Source organism: Acipenser ruthenus, chromosome 9 (genome assembly GCF_902713425.1).
Source record: "Acipenser ruthenus chromosome 9, fAciRut3.2 maternal haplotype, whole genome shotgun sequence".
Classification (NCBI taxonomy): domain Eukaryota; kingdom Metazoa; phylum Chordata; class Actinopteri; order Acipenseriformes; family Acipenseridae; genus Acipenser; species Acipenser ruthenus.
In genome coordinates this window covers 33,491,607-33,511,621 of record NC_081197.1, presented here as the reverse complement: position 1 = coordinate 33,511,621, position 20,015 = coordinate 33,491,607, and the positions used below count along the sequence as shown (strand labels likewise).

Sequence of the window (20,015 nt, the reverse complement as noted above, 5' to 3'; positions counted from 1 at the left end):
AAAATACTTTTTTTTACATTTTATTTCTGTTTCTTCATAAAAAATATAATGTTTTCTGGGGAGAGTTAAAAATACATTAACTTTGATTCATGTACTAAGGGTTACTCTTAAAAGAATTCACAATCCATTTAATGATAAACTGTGCATACATGACTTAGAAACTCCACAGCCAAAACAAAAAAGAAAGGGGGACAGAGGGCAGCCTTGTCGGATACCTCTTATTATATTAGATCTGGTTGACGTACCATTAGAAAGGCCAACTGAGCTATTGTTGTCTTTGTATAGAATCCTAATATAATTCATGAATTGGTTACCAAACTGAAAATATTCCAAAGTTTTAAATAACAAATAATGCTCTACAGAATCAAAAGCCTTATAAAAATCTAAGAAAAAAATATAAGCATCAGAAGAAATCAAATGTTCATAATCCAACATGTCAAAAACCAGTCGGATATTATTAATGATATGTCTGCCCGAGACAAAACCTTAGTGAGCTTCATTTATTAAATAGGGTAAGGTGTGTTTCAATCTGTTTGACATAATTAAAGTGATAATTTTATAATCTAAATTTAAGAGTGTAATAGGTCGCCAATTATCTAAAACCAGTACATCTTTACCATCTTTGGGTATCAATGAGATCAGGTCTTGTCTCATAGTTGGGGGTAATGCATATTTACTAACCATTAAGTTACATAATCTACATAAAACTGGAACCAATTCATTCTGAAAACACTGATAAAATTCAATTGGAAGGCCATCAGGGCCAGATGACTTACCACATGCAAGTTTTTTTTTATTGCTGCAGAGACTTCCTCCATCCCAACCTCCTTATTGCAATATACTTTATCACAATCAACCACAATAGGGTGAGTTACATTTTCTAAGCCCTGAAAAAATAACCTGTCTTTAGATAAATTGGAAGTATAAAGCTTTCTATAGAATTTACTGACATGTTCAGAGATCTCTGTATAATCACAAGTTATTTTTCCATTACCCATTAAACTTGTGATGTTATTCTTTCGAATGTTTCGCTTCTCCAAATTAAAAAAAAATATTTTGCATTTTTTAACCCTTCTCAATCCACCTGGCCCTGGATCTGACAAATGCACCCTCGACCAACTGCATATAATACTGGTCAAGTTTGGATTGCAGCTCTAAGGCCATATTTTTTTCCAAGTCTGAAAGATTCGATTTTGACACCAATTGTACTAACTCTGCAGAGACATTTTGAATGTCATAATTAAGCTTTTTTTCCTATCAGTTCCTATTTCAATTGACATACATCTTATTTTAAATATAAACCATTCCCAATTTGAAAATAAATTATTATCAAGAGAATTATTTAATAAGCATCTGATTAGTTCTTGAGTAGATACGCAATGTTAAAAATGGCTGCAAGCTTTCCCACTCATGTGATGACATATTCCTGTGACAGACAAGGACCAATCAAACGGGAGACTGTTATGTGGTTCCATCCCCAAAACCGGGCCTGTGTCATACCTCGAACTGCCGACCTGCAGACAAGGGGGCGTGTCGCTCGCATTCCTATGCCAGCGTGGTTATTTTCTCCTGCTGGAGGTTCGAAACAGTTCAGAATCGGGCCTCAAACCACTTATTCTTTCTCCCCACAATTTCTTTCATTACACAACACACTCCTGCTGTCCTTACTGTAATACAGACTACTCAAAACGTCGGAGAAATTCCTAATGATCGCTTTAACAGTCTGAAGCCTTGTATAGCTCTCCTCTGTTCCTGGTGTGTGTTCCCCTAGTGATGTCACACCAACTTCGTGCATCATAGGTGCGTTGTCTGTATTTTCCAGAATTACTGATAGTTATACGTCTCAGACCCAAATTTATGAAGGGGAAAAACTGACCACAAAAAGCCACATAATTTGCCTGTTCAGTACAGACGTACTCATCGTCAAAATAACCACCTATTTTGTAAGACTAGGTAAAGCAGGCGATTCAGCAATCAACCAATTTAAATACCCCTCACCGTAATTAGCGGTGAAGAATTACACACCTCTCACAATAAATAGTGGGTTTGGGTCAACCCTGCGTGTGTGGGCTACACATTCCAAAAGAAAATGAATGGCACACAAATACCTCCGCCTGGTACTAGCCATGGTGATGAGGATGCTCGAAAGTGAAAACTTTAATTTACCAATATGGAAGTGGAGATTTTGGTACAAGCAGTACTTGTAACACATGACGATGTGTTACAAGCTCGGAATACATCACCAGGACAAATGAATAAAATATGGAATGTGTGGTGGCTTCTTAATAAACAAATGTACCACTTCAGCTTAACTACAACTTATATCTTCTTAAAGTCTTATGCAATTACAACTCTCATATTTCTTGTGTTTGTCTGTATTTCTTACTCTATGTATGATTTTAAAGCATATCTGTATGATATATATGGTCGAAAAACTGTACTTGCTCTAGCTACCAACTAACTGCGTCATCTGTCCCTCTGTCCTTTTTTAAAAATTATTTTTACCGTTTTCTTTCCACTCGAATTTAACAATATTGCCTAAACCAGTATTGTTAAATACCAGAATGCCATATTACAAAAAATACATTCAGTAGGGATTACTAAAATAACAGTGGAGGATGAGCCCTCATTGTATTACATGTATATGAGACTTTTTCTTTAGTGCACCTCGGAATATCGTTCCATCTTTTCTTAATCTCCTCCACCGTTCTTATAATAATGCCTACACTCTAGAAGTCAAGGCTCTCGTTAGAACCTTGCTTTGCCACTGTGGGGGAGACCTTTTTAGGTGGTTCTAAGAACCTTTTTTATATGGATTCTGTATTCTCTATTTGCAGACTTTCTGTTGTTTTTTTTTTTATGTAAGGTATGAAATAATGTACTGAAAATTGTACATACGGTACCGGTATTATAAACCGTAATTTACAAGCTGACTTGATCAGAAGAGTTAAAAAATGTGCTCTTTGCAAAATGTTATTAAATGTTTCTTTGTTCTTGAAAACGACGTCTCCTTCTTGCTGCAGACAACTCTCCCACATCACCTTGCCTTTTATATAGTCTACTGTCTGACTGCGGCAAATTAACGCCTGCTATTCAGAGTTCTTAAAATAATCACGCAAATACGAGGCACACAGCTACCGGCAGCTTTAATAAATTAGACGGAATATTTAATAGACCTCATTTGCAAAATCCCCTCCCAATTTTAGCGGTTTCGTTCAAAAATGCCCCAGAATTACATTTGCATATACAGAATTACATATGCATAAAGGGCTAAAGCGTACAGACATATTGCCCCCGAAAATCACGTCTTAATTGCATGTTTATGCCATTGAGCGTGTTATATAAATCCCTTCCAAGAATTCATAACCCTCAGCGCCCATTTTATGGTCGTAAAACATTTATAAATCTGGCCTCAGTGCCTTAAAATTGATCATGGAGATTTAATTTATTGCTCATTGTGAAAGTAAACCAAGTACGACCCCAAAGCCAAAAAATGATTTTCAATGTGAGATATGGACTTTAAGGGAGTTACAGTTAATACTGTGTAACTGACAGTATTGTTAGTCTGTACAGAACAATTGAAAAGCATACTTTTTTGTTACATGGATTAATAGGTCACACAATGACTCATGTAGTGGTGCACAGTTCTGGTCCTTGAGATCCAGTTTAGATCTTTTTTTCCAAGTATGTTCCAAATTGCAGTAGTTAATTTAACTCACTAAGGGTTAATTCACTTATTTTGGACCTGATTGAAACAAAAACTCAGACTGGAATGGCACTTGAAGGCCAGAGTAGTACACCGCTGGACTAGTGACGTGTGTTAAACAGTTGATCATGGCCACTGAGCATAGTCTTAATGTGGATCAAAACAAAGCACTGACAATGGCCACTGTTTACATATTGACAAATAGTAGTACTAAAACTAAGGTTAAATTATTTGTCAAACATTTCGACGATAACTCTTTATCAAAGATGACTTTTGATGACAATTACCCTTGAAGATTGCCCTTTTATATATATTTTAATTTTTTCTAAGATTAGAGTATGTGAAAATCTGCATCTCAGGCAGCTGGATCTTCTCTGCAATTTACCTTTCTGTAAAGGTTTATTACTTTCAGTAATCAATATTGTTTACATGAGTAACATGAGAAATTGTTCAAAACATCCAAAACATTTTACTGTGCATACCAAATGTACCACTTTAATAAAAACATTAGTCTTCTCCCATTTATGTCTGTAAATGTCTTGAAATCATTTGTATCTGTATTCTAATATTTATTTTAGAATGTGGAATGCTTACCTCTGAGTTCACAAACAAATCATATATTACTTTATAGAAAAATGCCTTGGAGCGTGTTGTTATCTGTCTTTTGCTTTTTTTCTCGGACACTATTACAATGTCTTTTGCTTTTTTTCTCAGACACTATTACAATGTCTTTTGCTTTTTTTCTCGGACACTATTACAATGTCTTTTGCTTTTTTTCTCGGACACTATTACAATGTCTTTTGCTTTTTTTCTCAGACACTATTACAATGTCTTTTGCTTTTTTTCTCAGACACTATTACAATGTCTTTTGCTTTTTTTCTCAGACACTATTACAATGTCTTTTGCTTTTTTTCTCGGACACTATTACAATGTCTTTTGCTTTTTTTCTCGGACACTATTACAATGACTTTTGCTTTTTTTCTTTGCTCTCTTCTGCCTTCGTCTCCACGCTTGCCGTAGTGATGGGATGTTTCTTAAATCTTAAATTGGTTCCATTTCATACAGAAATTATGTAGTGTGTCAAAAACATATCCTATGGCAACAGAGTGATCTGATTGGTTGGAAAGGTTGTGATGGTGTACAATGTATGTATGTTTAATAACTGACTACAATCACTCACAATTATTTTTTTTATTTGTTTTAAATCTGTACAAAACATAAACCCCAGAAAGTAATATGTGTGTGTGTGTGTATATATATATATATATATCTATATATCTATATATATATATATATATATATATATATATATATATATTCACTTACATTATCCTTATATGCAGTAAACTCAACCTAGAATATATAAATACCACACCCATAATTGCTCTATGATTTAAGGAAGAGATTACAAAAGCAGGACATAAAAATGTAGCAACTGGTGGTTTACAGGCTCAGGGGAAAGTTTTATCTAAGGTTGAATGTTTCCTACTTTCTGGCTCCATATACATATAAATACATTAAATTATGAAAACTGCAATTGTAGACCCCTCAGGCTGTCGTTGTAGACTTGTACTTTATCCAGAGGAAAGCGATTAGGCACAGAGCTTCTAACGAGTTTTATAGAACAAAGGATTCGTAAATTATGTGCAGTGCGGGTGAGTGGGGTTGAATCTATAAGGAAGGTAAAACCCCTAAACTTTCTAACAAGCAGCAGTGTTATGAATAAGGATGGAACTACTCAAGACTGTCTGTAGGAAAAGTAATGCTATGTGATAAATTACATTATATATATATACACATACATACATAGCCATATGTTAATATTAAGACTACTCCTATATTTAGTCTTATATAATAGTATAAAAACATATCTATATATCACCACAAATCATTATAACAAAATTGTGCTTTTTATGTTGTATGAATTCATACTCCGGAACCATCTCTTGTGTTATATTGGCAGAAATCCACTACCACTACTGGGTTAAAATACACATTAAAATGGGCAAATATCTGGGTCCAGCTGAGATGCATTCACTCTGCAGCAGTCTAGAGCAGGGGTCTCAAAGCCTGGTCCTGGAGGGACCAATTAAACTTCTAATAAGAAAACCAGGAGGGACACCGGCCCTCCAGGACCAGGATTGGAGACCCCTGCTCTAAAGCATTGTAACTTAAACCATTCCCTTAAAATCTGATAAACCACCAGAAGTAACATTTAATACAACATTATCTGATAAATAATAATATACAAATTGTAATCAAAATAGGTTTAGGTAGCCAGCTTCCCAATATTTGTTTCTATTTCTGTGAATTAATCCTTTTTTTGTTTGTTTGTTTGTTTGAGTTTCTTTGACACATTTGATAAATACAGTTAGCAAACTTAAACTATTACATATTACAATTATACTCAATAAAATTCTTGATGGAGAGGTCCTGTACACATTTTATACATAATAAGGTCTACATGTCAGGAATGCTGTAAAAATACATGAGACATCTTTCCTTATGCCTCCCCTTTCTTCTGCCCGCATCCTCAGTCTTTTCAGTTGCTCTTCCATTGGTTCTACCACTTTCCTGGTATTGTCGTTCCACATTCGTACCATTGGACGTAGTTAATCTGTGCTTTGCCGCCTATTTCACCAAAAGTGACTGGTTCTTGCCTAATAGCTCTGTAGTAACCTGGGGGGTGGAAAAAATCAAATCATAATTTACAGGTATGTAGAAAATGAAAACTCTTCCAACCTGTTTTATATTTGTCATTCTAAGGTTGATTAGCTGCATTTTACACACTATTTTAAACAATCAATGCACATACCCTTACCCAATCTGGAATGGAAAAGCAGTCATTGGCATTTATTAGCAAAAGCACAACTACAATGGTATGTACCCATGGTATAACAACATTACAGTGGTGGCATTTTGATATTTTGTATTACAACGCTATGAACAAATACACATTCAAGAGCAATAGTATCAGACCAATACTAGTGTGTTGATGCATCAGTGGGAACGACCCTGTGCTAATAAAAGTGTCCACGCCGAGCAGAAAGCATGGAAAAACCCAAATTTTGGTCAATGGAGATTTGCCTTAGCAGGCATGGAGAGCTTGTCAGACTATGTGTCAAATGCCAACTTGTTTGATACTGAAATATTTGCATGCAACCATATCTTAAGAGGAGCTTTACCATACTAGTTTTTGACAATATTGATCCAAAAATATGGGTTTTCTATTATGTTTGGGGCACTAGTCTTATCTGGCATATACAGAAAAGTACACAATAAAGTGTTATCTAGGTATCCTGGAACCAATCAGAGCTGATGAAAAATAAGAAACATGTGTTAAAACATTGTTAATAGTGTATGGAGCACCATTTGAGCCAGGAGAGATATTTACTGGTAATTATTGTTTTCTATTTTATACATACAGCAAGAAATGTATGACGTAACCCTAACTGATTATTTTTTTTACATTTTTTAAAAACTAAAATCCAGATGAAAAGGGTGGTGAAAAAGAAAGAGAACACTCCATGTTAACACATGGTGTGCAGTGAGTCTCTCATTGTAGAAGAGATATCATCTCGTGCAGTTTGAGCAAGAGGACTTCGAAGTACAAATGAAGATTGTACTGAGGAATAGCTTTAATTTCTATTTATATAAAACACAACAACATTTATCCCCCCTTTCCCCTGGTCGTGAAATGGTTCAGTCCAGAATCAACTGCCACGATCCCTGAATAATGTGTGCGGGTGTGACTTTTTATTAAAAACAAAAGTGTTAAGAAAGTGAAAATAATAGGATAATCCCTTTTTACAAAAGTTAACGAATGTGTTTTTTGGTGTTCTATGCAAGGGGTGGCATCTGTAAACAAGATAAGATGTACTAGAATTCTGGCAAATACTCCACTGTGATTGATTGATTTCTGATATGTGATTTATAATTATCTGCACAGGTTCACCTTGTCTTTGTGGCAGCTGGTCATTTGGGAACTGCTGTCCAGTTCGTCCATCTAAAAATGAATCCACAAACTGACAGTGGTCTTCTCCATGACCTGTCTGGTCCCCTATATTGTAGAATGTTCCTGAGGAGATAAAAGGTGAGGAATGTGATGATTTGAAAAAGCAGCAGAAGTTGTGATGGATCTTTAGGGCATCTGATTTTTGGGTGAAATTTCTTTTCAAATTCGGGTGAATGCTTTTTTTAAAAATCAGGTATAATTATTTAATGAAAAAATCCGTTTTTTATATATATAATCAGAAATAATAAATATTGGGGTAGAAATTGGGTTTATTTAGAAAGAAATAAACAAATGCTTAAGCACAAAGTGTTGACAACAAAGTTGTCTTCAACAGTTTAAATCCCCAACGTATGTATATTTCCACACATTAGGTATGCAAATTTTTGACGACATCTCTCTCTCACACACACATACTGTATATGGAGGCATTTCTCCATTCCAATCAAGTTTTATTTTGTAGTGAAGTTGCAAGTACTGCACACAGAACATACGGGAAAACTAAACAGCTTTACTCCATGCTGTTTTACAAAGAGAAACGATCAACTGTTACATCTAAATGCTCTTGGCTTAAACACACACTCATAAAACAAACAACTGGGAAGAACAGTGTGCAAAAAAAGCAAAAACCTTAAAGCTATAGTGCTGTAATTTTGAAAAATCTAAAAATATATGATATATACAGACGTGCTCAAATTTGTTGGTACCCTTACAGCTCATTGAAATAATGCTTCATTCCTCCTGAAAAGTGATGAAATTAAAAGCTATTTTATCATGTATACTTGCATGCCTTTGGTATGTCATAGAATAAAGCAAAGAAACTGTGAAAAGAGATGAATTATTGCTTATTCTACAAAGATAGTCTAAAATGGCCTGGACACATTTGTTGGTACCCCTTAGAAAAGATAATAAATAATTGGATTATAGTGATATTTCAAACTAATTAGTTTCTTTAATTAGTATCACACATGTCTCCAATCTTGTAATCAGTCATTCAGCCTATTTAAATGGAGAAAAGTAGTAACTGGTATCATTGTGTGCACCACACTGAACATGGACCAGAGAAAGCAAAGGAGAGAGTTGTCTGAGGAGATCAGAAAGAAAATAACAGACAAGCATGGTAAAGGTAAAGGCTACAAGACCAGCTCCAAGCAGCTTGATGTTCCTGTGACAACAGTTGCAAATATTATTAAGAAGTTTAAGGTCCATGGAACTGTAGCCAACCTCCCTGGGCGCGGCTGCAAGAGGAAAATCGACCCCAGATTGAACAGAAGGATAGTGCGAATGGTAGAAAAAGAACCAAGGATAACTGCCAAAGAGATACAAGCTGAACTCCAAGGTGAAGGTACGTCAGTTTCTGATTGCACCATCCATCGCTTTTTGAGCGAAAGTGGGCTCCATGGAAGAAGACCCAGGAGGACTCCACTTTTGAAAGAAAAACATAAAAAAGCCAGACTAGAATTTGCTAAAATGCATATTGACAAGCCACAATCCTTCTAGGAGAATGTCCTTTGCACAGATGAGTCAAAACTGGAGCTTTTTGGCAAGTCACATCAGCTCTATGTTCACAGACGAAAAAATGAAGCTTTCAAAGAAAAGAACACCATACCTACAGTGAAACATGGAGGAGGCTCGGTTATGTTTTGGGCCTGCTTCGCTGCGCCTGGCACAGGGTGCCTTGAATCTGTGCAGGGCACAATGAAATCTCAAGACTATCAAGGCATTCTGGAGCGAAACGTACTGCCCAGTGTCAGAAAGCTCTGTCTCAGTTGCAGGTCATGGGTCCTCCAACAGGATAATGACCCAAAACACACAGCTAAAAGCACCCAAGAATGGATAAGAACAAAACATTGGACTATTCTGAAGTGGCCTTCTATGAGTCCTGATCTGAATCCTATCGAACATCTATGGAAAGAGCTGAAACTTGCAGTCTGGAGAAGGCACCCATCAAACCTGAGACAGCTGGAGAAGTTTGCTCAGGAAGAGTGGGCCAAACTACCTGTTAACAGGTGCAGAAGTCTCATTGAGAGCTACAGAAAACGTTTGAGTGCAGTGATTGCCTCTAAAGGTTGTGCAACTAAATATTAGGTTAGCGGTCCCATCATTTTTGTCCATGCCATTTTCATTTGTTTTCTTATTTACAATATTATGTTGAATAAAAAATCAAAAGCAAAGTCTGATTTCTATTAAATATGGAATAAACAATGGTGGATGCCAATTACTTTTGTCAGTTTCAAGTTATTTCAGAGAAAATTGTGCATTCTTTGTTTTTTGTGGAGGGGTACCAACAAATTTGAGCACGTCTGTATATACAGTATATATATATTACACTAAGAAGCCACATTTTTCTAATAGATAAATCAGCTTACCGTTATCGGCGCCAGTTCTGCTCTGTTGTATTTGAATCACAGACAACTGCGCGTGTGTTTATTCATATACAGTATGTGCCTATTCAGGGAGTTTTCGGGGTTAACCCGAATGCAGAAAAAATCAGACACCCTACGGATCTTTTACATTACAAACACTACAGTAAGAATGGGTCCTACATTATCTTAATCATGTATGTCACATGACTCGATATGCTAAATGTAAATGTTAAGCATGCAAACAGCTTAATGAAAAAAAAAACCCCTCATTTTTCAGTAACCAATGTTGAATATTTTCTAATACAGTGTTCCTGCTTTGAGATGAGCTATATTATTATCATTATTTTTCTGTTTCTAAATCTAATTGGGTTTAAAGGTAACTACCTAGAAGATGGCACTACACCATACCCTCTGCTGCTTAACACCTGTGCAGGACATACAGGTGCAACTGCCTCTGAAAAACTAAAACTGAGGTGCAATGAAGTAACAAATGATTTCCTCCTTACCTGCAAGAGTGTCACTGAGATAAATCTTATATCTTAACGAGTTACAGAGCTGCACACCAACAAACTTGCGATACCACGTCCTCTTAACAAACTGCTTCCCATTGCATTCAGAGTAAGAGTCCGACTGGAATGGGTACTCTGTCCAAATGGCATCTTTCCCTAGAAAGTAAGTTATTCCACATACTCAAAATCAGTCACTTTACCATACTTTACCATGATACCAACACCTCATGTGTTTACCTAGTGACATCTAGGTCTTAACCACCACTTACCCAATTTTCAAACTAATTATTGCTATTTCTTATTCTATACTATTCAGTGCATACTGTTGATATATGTTGTGGTCATCAATGTTTTCATCATCTCTACTTCTGAATAAACAGCCTCTGTTGTTTTAATGACATGTCATTTTGAAAAACTTGAAACTTAACCATACATGGGCTTTTCAAAAGATTCAATTGTGAGATTGAATTACCACATGCAGTCTGGTTTTGGAACAGATCCAATGTTCAGAACAAACACTGAACATGTTGTATGCACTATTACGTATAACAGGAAATAACTGATGACCTTCAATGACAATTGAGTGTCGCTACAATGTCAATGTAATGGTTCTGAACATAGGGACAATAGTACTGTGGCACAAGGGCAGGTACAATAGTATGAGCCAATTATACCACAATGGAAACATTTTCATATTTAGACATCAGTAGTATCACAATGCAATTAGCACAGTTATCCATAGGAGGACCCTGGTACCACATCAACACCAGTCCGGTATCAGGAGCACTGTGTAATATTTGGTACAAGTCCACTGTGGTCTACTGCTACAGTATGTTTGCCAAGAGTTTCAACAGGGTAATGTATATAAAAGGATCCCAATGTTATGTAAAACAATAATGAATACTAAAAACATACTTCTTATCTTACTATTTTTGTAACCGTATATACTCAACACCTCACCATTTAGGAAGTTCCTTCAATTATAGCTGCTTTTCTGTAGTTAAGGGTTACCAGACAAAATCCTGATTCACGCCATTAAAATAGGTCAGAGGTTTGGAAAGCATAGATGGAAGTTTGATTTCTTAGACTGCTGTTTCATGCAACAGTCTAAGACACAGTAGTGAGCAATAAAAGATGTGCATTTTTCAAGTACCAATTTATTTCACCCCATAAAAGTCTCCTTCCCCAGCCCCCAGCCCCTTCTCTTTACATCAATATTTTGTCTGGCACTGCATCAGGTAAGCAGTACCGTGTGGAAGAAGTGAAATCATAGGTAAAAAGAACATTTCACGGTGTGTTTAGCCTGTGCAGACTGCCTCTCTTGCCAGGGCACATTATTAGACTATCCATGAATTCATCTCACAAAAATGCTGAGATGGGAGGCCCCTGAATAAAGAAAGTACTGAGGGCTCACCTGAAATGTATTCACTAACCCGGGGGTCCGCTGAAAGGAACAAAATAAATACATCAAAAAACATTAAATCACAAATCCAGTTAGGTTTCGGGGAAAAAGCAAATTTAATATCAAGATTGTGTTAGGAATCATGTTTTTATAGCATCTGAAAAAAATAAAATAGACAATAGTCTATTTGTTGCAGTAAGAAGTCAGAATCGGGTAAATCTTAAGTTTTGCCGGTAACTGTCAACATTTACATTGTAAGGTGGTAAATGTCAGAAATGAAGAAATATTTTGCTTTTCAGACATTTACCGGTTAATCTTATGATTTACCAAAGGCTATTGGTAAAGGCACTTAGTTATTCTTGAGATTTATCGGTAAATGTCAAAAGTAAAGTTTTATCATGTTTATTTCTAACATTTACCGGTTCACTTGGTAAATGCTGACATTTACCAGTAAATCTTGAGATTTGCCAAGATTCAGACTTTTACTGTAACATACTATAACAAAATAACACTGCATCACATACAGGAATCCAAACATCGTTATATTCTAACTCAGACTGTCTTGTACTTTCTGGGTCATTTCACATGGAGGGTCACATTTTTCCTACCACTTTATTGGCTTCTTTCCTGTAAATAACCACTCAGTTGCTTCCCCCAGTGACTGCCATGCTTTCAGCTAGTAACAAGCTTTGACCCAGAAGACATGGCTGAGGTGAAATAACCCAGGAAGTGCCAGTGCATACAGGTAACTCTAGGCATAGAAAACTGAAAGCTTCCTTTAACCTAAAGTAGTACCAGATACCATGTTTTAAAATGAAAATACACGTGTGCTATAAAATGTATTTCTTACAAAACTGCACATTTGAGACCAACGTAGCAAATGGAAGTGCATGGTTCAGATTTATTACATTACTTTGTTAACTGCAATTACTTTAATGAGAACAAAAATATTGAAGTGAGTTTCTTCCTTTGTTAGTTTGATCTGCTTCTTATGGCTGTTTAAGAACTCTCGGGTCATTAACATGGCTCTTTCATTCCAAACGATGTGACATCTCTTATCTAAGTAATAATACAGATCAGTATAAGACGAAGTTGTTCAGCTGAAGACATGCTTTTATTGCAGCTGCTTCCAATGGTGTTGTTGGGTCTTTATAATCACAACCCAGTGCTAAGCAGTTCATATGGTATTAATCTAGAAATTCAAAAACTTACTGATATATCAAAACTGTATATGATACTGACAGGGCTCTGTAACTGTTCCAACAGTCATTGTGTTTTGATGCTTAGCTATGACTGTAGTTGTTTTTCAAGGATTTTCTTTTGTTTTATTTAAAATATTTCTAGTACAGGGTTGTCAAACTCAAATTGTGAGCCAGAAAAAAAAAACATTTTCTGTTACTCTTGTTTTTAAAATGAAACAAACAAACAATGTTTTTTATATAACTAACATGCATTATAATAACCCTCACTCTGATCCAAGCCTGGGATCTGATATATGGATATATATATATATATATATATATATATATATATATATATATATGTTCTCCCTCTGCACTACTGCAATCCCTTTGCCGCCAAGGCTTCTGACTACATTCCCTTGCAGTTCTCGTTCCTTTAGTTTCTGATATGGTGGACGAAATCGGAGGCCACATATAACATAAACTGAACAGAATTGACCTTTTTAAAGTGTCTCATGAAACTGAAACACAAGGTCATAATGATTCAAGTGTTTGTGAGTAAATGTCTGCAAACTACAGTCTGTGTTTATTTTACTGTCCTCTTGCCTATTTGTGCTGTTTCCAATATTCTGAGGGGTTTTTGTTGCAACTACTCAAAAACAAGGTTTCATTTTTCCATTTTTGACACATTCTGTGTTAATCCGAGTTCAGGTGCAGCTCTTGACTTGTGGTTGTCAGATAAGAACATAAGAAAGTTTACAAACGAGAGGAAGCCATTCAGCCCATCTTGCTTGTTTGGTTGTTAGTAGCTTATTGATCCCAGAATCTCATCAAGCAGCTTCTTGAAGGATCACAGGGTGTCAGATTCAATAACATTACTGGGGAGTTGGTTCCAGACCCTCACAATTCTCTGTGTAAAAAGTGCCTCCTATTTTCTGTTCTGAATGCCCCTTTATCTAATCTCCATTTGTGACCCCTGGTCCTTGTTTCGTTTTTCAGGTCAAAGAAGTCCCCTGGGTCGACACTGTCATTACCTTTTAGGATTTTGAATGGTTGAATCAGATCACTGCGTAGTCTTCTTTGTTCAAGACTGAATAGATTCAATTATTTTAGCCTGTCTGCATACGACATGCCTTTTAAAACCGGGATAATTCTGGTTGCTCTTCTTTGCACTCTTTCTAGAGCAGCAATATCCTTTTTGTAATGAGGTGACCAGAACTGAACACAATTTTCTAGGTGAGGTCTTACTAATGTATTGTTTTAACATTACTTCCCTTGATTTAAATTCAACACTTCTCACAATATATTCGAGCATCTTGTTGGCCTTTTTTATAGCTTCCCCCACATTGTCTTGATGAAGACATTTCCGAGTCAACATAAACTCCTAGGTCTTTTTCATAGATTCCTTCTTCAATTTCAGTATCTCCCATATGATATTTATAATGCACATTTTTATGCCTGCGTGCAATACTTTACACTTTTCTCTATTAAATGTCATTTGCCATGTGTCTGCCCAGTTCTGAATGCTTTCTAGATCATTTTGAATGACCTTTGCTACTGCAACAGTGTTTGCCACTCCTCCTATTTTTGTGTTGTCTGCAAATTTAACAAGTTTGCTTACTATACCAGAATCTAAATTATTAATGTAGATTAGGAATAGCAGAGGACCTAATACTGATCCCTGTGGTACACCACTGGTTACCTCGCTCCATTTTGAGGTTTCTCCTCTAATCAGTACTTTCTGTTTTCTACATGTTAACCACTCCCTAATCCATGTGCATGCATTTCCTTGAATCCCTACTGCGTTCAGTTTGAGAATTAATCTTTTATGCAGGACTTTGTCAAAAGCTTTCTGGAAATCTAAATAAACCATGTTGTATGCTTTGCAATTATCCATTGTCGATGTTGCATCCTCAAAAAAATCAAGCAGGTTAGTTAGTTAAAAAGAGCTGGCGAGCTATTGCAGAAAGAGTACGACTCACAGGGCCCTATCTGCAAAGTTTTACCTTCAGGCTTATTCAAAAAATGTTTTTCCAAAGTGTGTTTTTTCTATGACTAAAATACCATTTCAAATGCCTGGGACTGTTAAATGAAAGCCAAGCTATTCATAAAGAGTATACACAATGCATCAAACTTAATATTTTAGTAATCGCAATAAGAACCACTCAGAATGATGAAAAAAGGACTTTAAAGTAAAACAATTATAAAAGGGTGTATTGTTTTAGGAGTATAGAGTTTGCAGAACTTGCTTTTCAAAGCTGTTAGTAAACTGTAGCTCACCTGATTCTGTGCTAAATGGCACTACTTCACTGGGTGGACCCACTCCAAGTACATTTTTGGGTTGTACTGTAAACTCATAACTGAAAAGAATCCAAAAATAACCCTGTTAATCCTTTTAATGTAAGAGGTTGCATTACTGATATTATGTACCTGGCACTGAAGTATGAAAAAATATTGAATACAAAAATGGTTAATTGTTTACTCAATTCCCAAATACATTCAAGGGTGGATATATTAACTATACAATAAAAGTGAGCTTAATATATTTTGTTGTGAAGCGCTTCTAGTAGCCCTTCTCTGAGATTTAATAGCCAACGTGGAGGTTTTCATTTTAACTTGGCCCTCATTGTATACATATTAGTAGTAAACACCCTGTAAAGGATTTACCAAGAAAATACTGATTAAAAAAAAACTGATCTCTAATGCAGCACCAGAAAATGCTGTATACCGTTATGTGTTCACATACAAGACAAGACACTGTTTCTTCTGTCTTCTCCATTAGGGACAGGACACTCCCTTAATGGCTAATCCGTGTGTGATGTGATCGGCTCTGAGCCAGGAGCATCAGTTCATAGGAAGCCCCAGTATATATTGTGCCTCTAATATTCTGCCAAGCTGCCCCTTATTTAGCCACATAAAAAACTCAAGAGTGCAGATGCTCCCCAGCAGGCTTCAATCTCCGAGCGTTGTTGACATCAGACCTCTGAAAACTGCAAATACCACCGGGAGAATAAACTCACTTCTGGGGATTAAAGGGATTACATTTTTTTGACAATTATTATTTTTTTTATTTTTTTTCACTTTCCATAGGAAAACTGCAAAAAAAAAAAAAAAACTAAAAAAAGGGGATTTTGATTCCTTTGGCAAAGGAGAAGGCGTGTGTCACACACACGTTTAGTTGTAGCCCTACATGATTAATTAAATGTAACTTTACACTTACTTCATTGTCAAAAGGAGGGTAACATCTGTGAATTCCATAAGCCATCAGAAAAAAAACTGTTGTTTATTCGAAGTGTGGAGATTCAATTAGGCTCTTCAGCCTCCCCCATTATGACAACGCTGCATTTTTAAATGTAGTAATCGCCAATTATTTTATTATTTTCTCCCAATTTGGCATATCCAATTATTTTTAGGTTCAGCTCACCGCTACCACCCCCACGCTGACTCGGGAGCGGAGAAGACGAACACATGGTGTCCTCCGAAGCGTGTGCCAATAGCACACTGCAGACTCACCGTGCAGCCACCTCAGAACTACAGCGTCGGAGGACAACGCAGGTTACAGGCAAGCCCACGGGAACCCGGCCAGACTACAGGGGTCGCTGGTGCGTGGTGAGCCGAGGACACCCTGGCCGACCTAAGCCCACCCCGGGTGGCGCTCGGTCAATTGTGCGCCGCCCCCTGGGAGCTCCAGTCAACGGTCGGCAATAGAATAGCCTGGACTTGAACCAGCGACCTCTAGGCTATAGGGCGCACCTGCACTCCACTTGGAGTGCTACCCTTGAATAACTTAACATGAATGAAGCATTGCACCAAAAGATTATTACATTATTACAGCTTATCATCTCCAGGGGTTCCACTTGTCTCTGTGTGTTAAGTAAGTATCTTCATCAGACAAGTTGTGTGTGTGGTTATAACATTTAAAAGCATTGATAGACCAGGCGAGATTTGTGAAAACAGGACTTCTACTGTATTTTGTTGTAAATCTTGAAATAATTACAACCATTTAGTATTTAGTGCACTAAATAATGCAATTAATAATGGGGTCATTGTTCTCTCTCTGCATGGCATTCTGGGTGCTAAGCGTGACACACCTATTATTGTCCCTACTGCTGTCTCTTCTCTCTTTTCTCTCTCTTTCTCTATTTTTTCCCTTTCATTTAGTTATAATTTATATACAGTGGCTCTCAAAAGTATTTACCCCCCTTGGACTTTTCCACATTTTATTGTGTTACAACATGGAATCATAATGGATTTAATTAGGAGTTTTTGCCACTGATCAACACAAAAAAAGTCCATAAAGTTGTTCTAAATTAATTACAAATATAAAACAGAAAATAATTGATTGCATAAGTATTCACCCCCTTTGCTATGACACACCTAAATAAGCTCTGGTGCAACCAATTGTCTTTAGAAGTCACATAATTAGTTGAATGGAGTCCACCTATGTGCACTTAAGGTGTTTCACATGATTTCAGGTAAAATACACCTGTCTCTGGGAGATCCCACAGTTGGTTAGTACATTTCCTAACAAAAACTACATCATGAAGACAAAGGAACATTCAAAACAAATCCGGAATAAGGTTCTTCAAAAGCACCAATCAAGGGTAGGATATAAGAACATTTCCAAGGTATTGTATACCCCCCGGAGCACAGTAAAGTCCATTATTAAGAAATGGAGAGAATATGGCACAACTGTGAATCTGTCTAGAACAGGCCATCCTCAAAAACTGAGTATCCGGGCAAGAAAGGCATTAGTAAGGGAGGCCACCAAGAGGCCTATGGCAACTCTAAAGGAGTCACAGTCTTCCACGGCTGAGCTGGGAGACACTGTGCATATGGCAACAATAGCCCGGGTGCTTCACAAAACTGGCCTTTATGGGAGAGTGGCAAAAAGAAAGCCATTGTTGAAAAAAACTCACATCAAATCTCAGCTAGTTTGCCAGAAGGCATGTGGGAGACTGAGACCAAGAAGAAGATTCTATGGTCTGATGAGACCAAAATAGAGCTTTTTGGCCTCAACGCCAAGCGCTATGTTTGGCTCAAGCCTAACACCGCACATCATCCTGAGAACACCATCCCTACCTTGAAGCATGGTGGTGGCAGCATCATGCTATGGGGATGCTTCTCTGCGTCAGGGCCTGGAAAGCTTGTGAAGATAGAGGGCAAAATGGATGCAGCAAAGTACAGAGAAATCCTGGAGGAAAACCTGCTGAAGTCTGCAAGAGACCTGGGACTTGGGAGAAGATTCATCTTCCAGCAGGACAATGACCCCAAACATACAGCCAAAGCCACACTGGAGTGGCTTAAAAACAAAAAGGTCAATGTCCTGGAGTGGACCAGTCAATGCCAGGACCTCAATCCTATTGAGAATATGTGGAAAGAGTTGAAAATTGCTGTTCGCCAAAGGTCCCCATCCAACTTGACGGAGCTTGAGCAATTTTGCAAAGAAGAATGGGTAAAAATTGCAGTGTCCAGATGTGCAAAGCTGGTAGAGACTTATCCAAATAGACTCATGGCTGTAATTGCTGCCAAAGGTGCCTCTACCAAATATTGACTCAAGGGGGTGAATACTTATGCAATCAATTATGTTCTGTTTTGTATTTGTAATTAATTTAGAACAATTTGTAAATTTTATTTGACATTATGGACTTTTTTTGTGTTGATCAGTGGCAAAAACTCCTAATTAAATCAATTTTGATTCCATGTTGTGGAAAAGTCCAAGGGGGGGTGAATACTTTTGAGAGCCACTGTATATATATATATATATATATATATATATATATATATATATATATATTGTGCTGCATAGATCCATGTATATGCAATGGTTTTATATTTGATTTTGTATACGTGTGAAAACCTCAAAATTAATAAACAGAATTGTAAAAAAAAAAAAAAAAATGTGGTCATTTTTTATAAGGGTTCACTTTCCTTTCCTCATCAGTTGAACGGTAAAGTGTTTGTCTTTGAACAACATGGTTTGTGGTTCACATCCAACCCTTACCTTTCCATTTGAATTCAGTGGGCTGAAATGCCAGTTCATTCATGGACTTTACACAGTTAGCTCTCACTGGTTGCATGATACTGGGTGCCCATCCACTACATGCACTTAAAACACATACTTATCAATTACTTTAACTGAAGACTGCAAGCGTTAAAGGTGTCAGTGTACCCACAACCCAGCATGCAACTCACATTTCTTGAGATAGCTAAGTTCCCTCTAAAAAAAAAAAAAAAGGAATTAATGGTGCAGGCCAGGATAGGGTTATTTTATAATCAGATTACCAGGGTTTATTTTATTCCAGTAGTACTGAATGGACTCTGATGTCAGACGTACAGTGTGTCTATAAATCAAGGCAACTACATATTTCATAAATGACTAAGGGAGACACTTTTGACAGATTTGGGGAATTACAATAAATAGTTTTTTGTTCTAGAAGGGAAATGATGGAAGTTTGTAAGGTGGCTTTGATGTACTGTTGGACATTAAAGGCACTTCTGAGAGCAGTTGCAGTGTAATATTACCCTTTATTCTTGGCTTAGGCTAACTAACTGCTCCACAGAGCCAGATCAGACTTGTTATTGAAGAAGGTCCTTCAGAGAACAATAAACTCATTGGTGGAAGCACCCTGACAAGGAATGATAATAACAGCATCCACCGACCTAACATTACTGTATGTATAAATAAACACAGTAAACATACAGTGACATTAGACAGGATTATTTTGGCTTCTTACAGCATACAGCATTTCTGCAAAGCAAATCTTAACTCAATCAATGTGAATGTTACACATTTGCAATGGTCAATTGGGTGGAATTGCCTGCTGTGTAATTTTCAG

At 36.8% G+C, this 20,015-nt stretch overlaps 1 protein-coding gene across 19 annotated transcripts in view; it reads right to left on the bottom strand.

Moving 5' to 3' along the window:
• Window positions 1-3,494: 3,494 nt before the first annotated feature.
• The window catches only part of LOC117405859 (target of Nesh-SH3-like), a 74,424-nt gene continuing 57,903 nt past the window's right edge, over window positions 3,495-20,015 (bottom strand). For all 19 annotated transcript variants that reach the window (XM_034009277.3, XM_034009283.3, XM_034009282.3 and 16 more), the window contains 5 exons: window positions 15,457-15,536; window positions 12,008-12,037; window positions 10,591-10,749; window positions 7,662-7,784; window positions 3,495-6,385 (listed from right to left, as the gene is read on the bottom strand). In XM_034009277.3, coding sequence (XP_033865168.2) covers window positions 6,270-6,385; window positions 7,662-7,784; window positions 10,591-10,749; window positions 12,008-12,037; window positions 15,457-15,536 — 508 coding nt within the window. In that variant the 3' untranslated portion in view covers window positions 3,495-6,269. The remainder of the gene's footprint in view (window positions 6,386-7,661; window positions 7,785-10,590; window positions 10,750-12,007; window positions 12,038-15,456; window positions 15,537-20,015) is intronic.